General features: G+C 49.2%; 1 protein-coding gene across 1 annotated transcript; it reads right to left on the bottom strand.

Annotated features, from left to right (window-relative positions):
* Nucleotides 1–1,545: 1,545 nt before the first annotated feature.
* On the bottom strand, nt 1,546–5,248 carry RHOU (ras homolog family member U; the record flags this gene model as incomplete). The annotated part of the gene is made up of 2 exons (XM_010158307.1): nt 1,546–2,001; nt 5,143–5,248. Coding segments are annotated over 2 exons (562 nt in total), but the record flags the coding sequence as incomplete, so codon positions are not given.
* Between the last annotated feature and the right edge of the window lie 241 nt (nt 5,249–5,489).

The raw sequence follows: 5,489 nt of genomic DNA, 5'->3' as shown, positions 1-5,489 counted from the left end.
TCCGGCTTTCTGTCACTGCATTTTAGTTTAAGACTATGAAAAAGGTCACTTCAAGGCTATGGCCAAAGGAAAAAGGAAAAAAAAGAATATAATCCGATCTTGAAATATCTAGGGAAAAAAACGTAGTCAGGGCCATAAAAAGGCAGGCAGACAGACAGACAGACAGCACAAACTAAATGTCCTCTGCAGAATAAGTTAAAATACCGATCATTGCAGAGAGTCACATTATGCCTCTGGTCTCTCCAACTCGCTGGGGCTGGAATTACACTTAGGTAAGATTAGGCAAGGTAGGAACCAGATTTAGTCCAAGAATAGGTCACACTCAACTCTGCACTATGTCGATCACTCAGCTACATATTAGGCACATTTCAGCTCATCTGTTGGACTGATCTGAGGAAAAAAAAAAAAAGATCAGTTAAATTTCCGGGGTGGCCTCAGCCAATTTCACGACTATGAGCTTGGACAACATTCAACCACAAGCGACTGTTGCCTTTAGAAGGGGAACATAAACTTGGCTGAAAACAGCATCATGAGGAGGACACAGCAGCCTCAGTTTCTAGACTCCAGTTTGTTATAAATCTTGATCTGCCTGATGTGTTATTTGTTTAGCGGCCTAAAAGGTAAGGAGGGGCATCCTGAAATTCTTGGCTGTAGACTTAAAACCAGATGCAGTTTACATGGTGCTGCACGCTATTTGTTACATCTCTTTAAAAAAAAAAAAAGGTATTTTAAAAAAAACAACACAACAGCATTTACATTCCTTTCAGCTGAAATAGATGAACTGTCGTCATGTCCGCAAAAATACAGAGGAAATTGCCACTGCTCGAGGTAGCGAGTTAAAGCTTGGTCATGATCCTCGGCCTTCCACGCGGCTTCCTGGGAAGGAGGACAGAAAGGACTTTCACAAAGTCAGGAGGTAAGAAATGAGATGTCAGCTCCACAAGGGATTAGGTTCCCTCACTGTGTGCTGAAGGTATATTCATGACCTTTCCAACCGTGGCGTCTGCGTATAGATTACACCTCTCGCATACCCTTTTTAAAGCGATTCCTAAGAGCATTGGCTTGGGAAGACATGGAGAAGAGAGCAAGACTGGGGTTTTAAAGCTACAAATGTCAGTTAGGAGGCACAGTGTTGTTTTTCCCTTCGATCGTCCGTGTACAGAGCTCTACATTTCCACTGTCGCAGGTTCCTCCTCCGAAGCCCTGGCAGCAAAGGCCTCTGGTGTGCTCCTCCTCGTCACAAACACCTTACAACAAGAGAAGTCAAATCCTTTGGACAACTCCTTCTACCCTCACAGACACGTGGTGCTCTTCTGCCTTAATGAGAGGTTTTAGTCACGTAACTGGATGCCAGACCTGATTTATAGTAATTATTTAACTAAGAATCCTTCTGCCACCCTCAAAAGGGCAACCGAGATATCCAGTAGCAACATATACACATACATACAGATCTACACTATACACTTGGGACGACACAGAATGAGATTTCAGCTAATATAGCTTCTATTCGATTTCCTCAGAGCAGCACTTGGGTCCTCATAACCCCTATACAAAACAGCAGTATTTTTTCCACCAGGATTTGGAGAGGTTTTTCATCTTGTCTGGAGTCCTACACTTGGATTTCTTTGGTTGCTGCTGGGTATCCGAGTACTGAATACCAGCCACGATGGCTGCATCAAAGACCTCCTTGAGGTTCTTTTGAGTCAAAGCAGAGCACTCGATGTAGGACGCAGCTTTTATTTCCTCGGCACAGAGCTTCGCAGCCTCCTCCGAGACCGGCTTTTCCTTGCACTTGTCCAGCTCGATGAGAACTTTGACATCCTCCCGGAGGTCTGACTGCGTCCCAACCAGGATAATGGGTGCCTTGGGGCAGTGGCATCGGATTTCGGGAACCCACTTCTCACTCACGTTCTGGAAGGACGAGGGGCTCACCACGCTGAAGCACAGCAGGAAGATGTCCGTGTTGGTGTAGCACAGAGGCCTGAGCTTGTCAAATTCATCCTGCATGGAAGGCAATCGCATTAGCACCCAACAGAAAGAGCACATCAGCCCTGGAGGGCGCCCCGGAGGACACCCCGACCCGCTCCCAGCTCTAGCCTGCCGCTGACCTTTGGGGTAGCTGAGGATTGCTTGCCACTGCCACCTTGAGAGGCACCTCAAGAGGAACACCCAGAACACCCAGTGAGGCGTGTGACGAGCAGAAGTCGCCCGTACCCAGCCCGAGGTCTCACGGCTGCTAGCCAGCAGGCACCCTGCCACCGTAGGGCAGGCAGGGCGAAGGGGGTGGCTTCCCCGCGTAGCTGAGATTTTCTGACTAACGCCACAGCTTGTTTCGAGTGCTCAAATATATCCTTTGCTCTTTGCAGGAAGCCCTTCTGCCCTATGCCAGCAAAGGAGCAACGCTGCGGGAAGCAGGTTACGGCATACGAGCAACGAAGCCAAAAATGAAGTACGGGAGGGAGAAGGTACTTTCTACAGGTCCACCTCTCACTGGGGTGAGTCGGTGAGTTGCTCAGAGGAGGAGCACCCACGAACAAGGAGCACCCACGAGGAGCACCCACCTACCCCAGAGCTCTCCTGATGACACCCCCAACCTCCAGGGCAGGGAGCAAGGTACCTTTCCTGGAACCATTCCTGGAATCAGCTTTTAAACTGGTGACTACTTAACAACATCCTACCGGATATGGGAATAATTTCCCAGCCATTGTGCCCAAGGATTAAAATCTGATGGCAGCAATAACGACTCACAATGTGCAGGCTTAACATGCCAATGGCATAGAGTAAGAGCTTTACCTTTCCCTCCCACCCATGCCACATCAAACAAACTGCAAACAGGCCTCCCAGCTACCTTTCTCCTGGGTTTGGTTTTTTTTTTTTTTTTCCCCTCTTTTAGTGCAAACCCCAGCAAGGCAAGGCCCTTTTTCAGCTTCAGGAAGCAGCCACAAGAAAGCCAAAAACCTCATGGTAACAAAGGCGGTGCTGATCCTAGGCAGAAGAATGCAGCAAGAGGCAAGGGTTAACTCCAGGCAGGCTGCTTTTCTGCTGACAGCAGGATAAAAGCAGGGTAACACTAGCAGCCTGAACAGGTAGGATTTGCCTCAGCGGCAGTGACATTTTAATTAAAACGGACCGTGTTTTCAAAAGCTCTCTGAATTGAAAGTGCAAAGAACACACACAGCTGAAAACATCTCTCTGGTACCAGCAGTTTACTGCTGAATTGCAAGTTCCATGATAATTTTCGAGATGTGAAATTTTGCTTTAAAGCCTCTGGAGGCCCAGGATATGCAGTTTAAAGCCCCCTGGAAGCCTCAAAAGTCTTGTTCCGCTCGAATGAATTTTTTCCAGCAGCATCTCCGAGAAAGACAGCGATTTATAAAACACGAGTCAAGAAAGCAAGCTTCATTAGCTCTCTTGATTCCCAGATTAAGCCTCAGAGGAAACCAGGCTCTGGTGGCTTGGCTCAAGAGAATCCCCGCATTCACTGAGAGATGCTGCTCCCAACGACAGGGCCGTTTACAGACAGGCACCTCGCCTCTTCTTGCTATGTGAGAAACCTCAAAAGGGCTCGATTTAAGAGGTTTGAAAGCCAAACCCAGGTCTTAAGGGTTTCGACCGAGATGAAATAGCATCCTTTATATCCCAAGTACGCTCCTGCAGTTTCAGTGGCAGGTACACGACCTGCAGGGACCCTACACCTCTGCAGGCTGGTGATGCTGAAAATACAATTACCCTCTGCCTGCAGTGCTTCTTTAGCTGCCGATTTCAGCAGCCACCTCACAGCAGCAGTTTTACCAAAGTATCCCGCTAGGTATCTTTTATTCGGGACGCTTTCTGTCGGTTTAGATAACCCCTTCATTTTTAAAGCAGTGACTCTGCCCATTCCAGCTGCACTTGGGCAGCCGGAGCAAACACTTTAACCCTTAACAGCACCGAAGACGAGAGGTGACCGGGCCTGCCCATTCCTCCTGCAGCTTGCGGCCGCGTTTCCAGAGGCTGTCACCCCACGGCCAATTTCACCTGCCACGCTCTGCGCATGAACACGCGCAGCCAAGGCTGTTGCGGTACCACCTCATCCCTTCAGCAGGGCATGAAACCATGGGACAGTTCTGCTGTTCTTCAGACTGCTTGTAGGATTTTAGCATCAGTTTGTAGGGCACGTGGGAGTCCCACGCTGCTGTCTAGGACTGCACAGCCCTTCAAACCCCTTTCCTAAGTAGGGCACCCAGTTACAACTCATCTAAATAGGTTTGTGTGTTAAGGCCACTGAGATTTTTCAGAGTGGTTTTGGTGAAGGTACAGTCCCAGATCCACAATGCTGTGCAGGAACCTAACTCCTGCTGCCTTCAAACACAAGAAACAGAGTAGGTAAAGAAGTACTTTTGGCTACTTTGGGCTATCCAGACTCAACCCCTGGCAATCAGTGCTGCACACTGCTCAGGGTGGTACAAGCCAGGGACTTGCAGAAAATACAAGGCAGTAAGAAATGGGTTCTTTTTATGTATCAGGCAAATCAGGAGCTGAGAGGCATCAGCCACCCTCAACCCTCCCAGACTCAGACTATAGCAAAACTCAGCTTTGAGGAGGCAGCGCTTTTTAAGGGTGTGGGAATGGCAAATACGCAGTCTCCATGGACAACACGCAATAGGACTTCTTTCTCCCTCAAGCTTGTGCCCCTTCAAAAACACGGTCTCTACCTCCAGACACCTATAGCTGTGGATGCTTTGCATGTGCCCTACACTTACAGCTGTGGATGATTTGCATGCGTCCATCCCAAACATCGTAGTTCTTAAACCCACAGTTATTTAGCAAAAATAAGGACAGTGACAACCACTCAAAGAGAAAACCAGGTGCCCCCTGCATCCCCAATATGTTCAGCCTTTCCAGTCAGGCTAAGCAGAGCAGCAGCTTGAGCCAGCAAAGCAGCAGCCTGCGCCCAGCCACTATGGGGAGGCACAGTACATCCCCCACCCTTCAACAGACCCCGGGCAAAGCAGTGGGTGAAGCAGAAGCGAAAACGATAGCAGTTTAATAAGATGATCAAACACTGGGAATCCTTTCAAATCCATGAAGTCATTAGCCAGGACTACTTTGCGCAACAGCTTCTCCCCTCCCGCTGTCACTTAAATGAGTGGCTTCACTGACCTGACCAGCTGTGTCGCAGAGCTGAAGTCTCACCGGCTTGCCATCGACAGACACGACAGCTTTGGAGAGAAAGGGGGAGGGAGGGGGGAAAGCGTGGTGAGTCCAACTTTACATGGTTGCCATTAAGGGGAAGGAAAAAAAAAAAAAAGGAAAGGAGATTTACCATCCCTCCGCTATAGGAGTCTTCTAATGGTTTCGATTTAACAACTTAACAGAGCCGGAAGGGAATCTCTCGCCGCCCCTTGGGCACACAGGAGCCCTTCAGGGCGTCCCGATTCACTTCGCTCAGGAGACGGGGCGGGCAGTGACCGCCCGACCCCTCCGCTGGCAGCGGGGACGGCGAGCCA

Source organism: Eurypyga helias, unplaced genomic scaffold (genome assembly GCF_000690775.1).
Source record: "Eurypyga helias isolate BGI_N326 unplaced genomic scaffold, ASM69077v1 scaffold9169, whole genome shotgun sequence".
In the NCBI taxonomy this organism is placed as follows: domain Eukaryota; kingdom Metazoa; phylum Chordata; class Aves; order Eurypygiformes; family Eurypygidae; genus Eurypyga; species Eurypyga helias.
The sequence above is the reverse complement of the archived record's forward strand: the minus strand, read 5'-3'. Positions and strand labels throughout refer to the sequence as shown.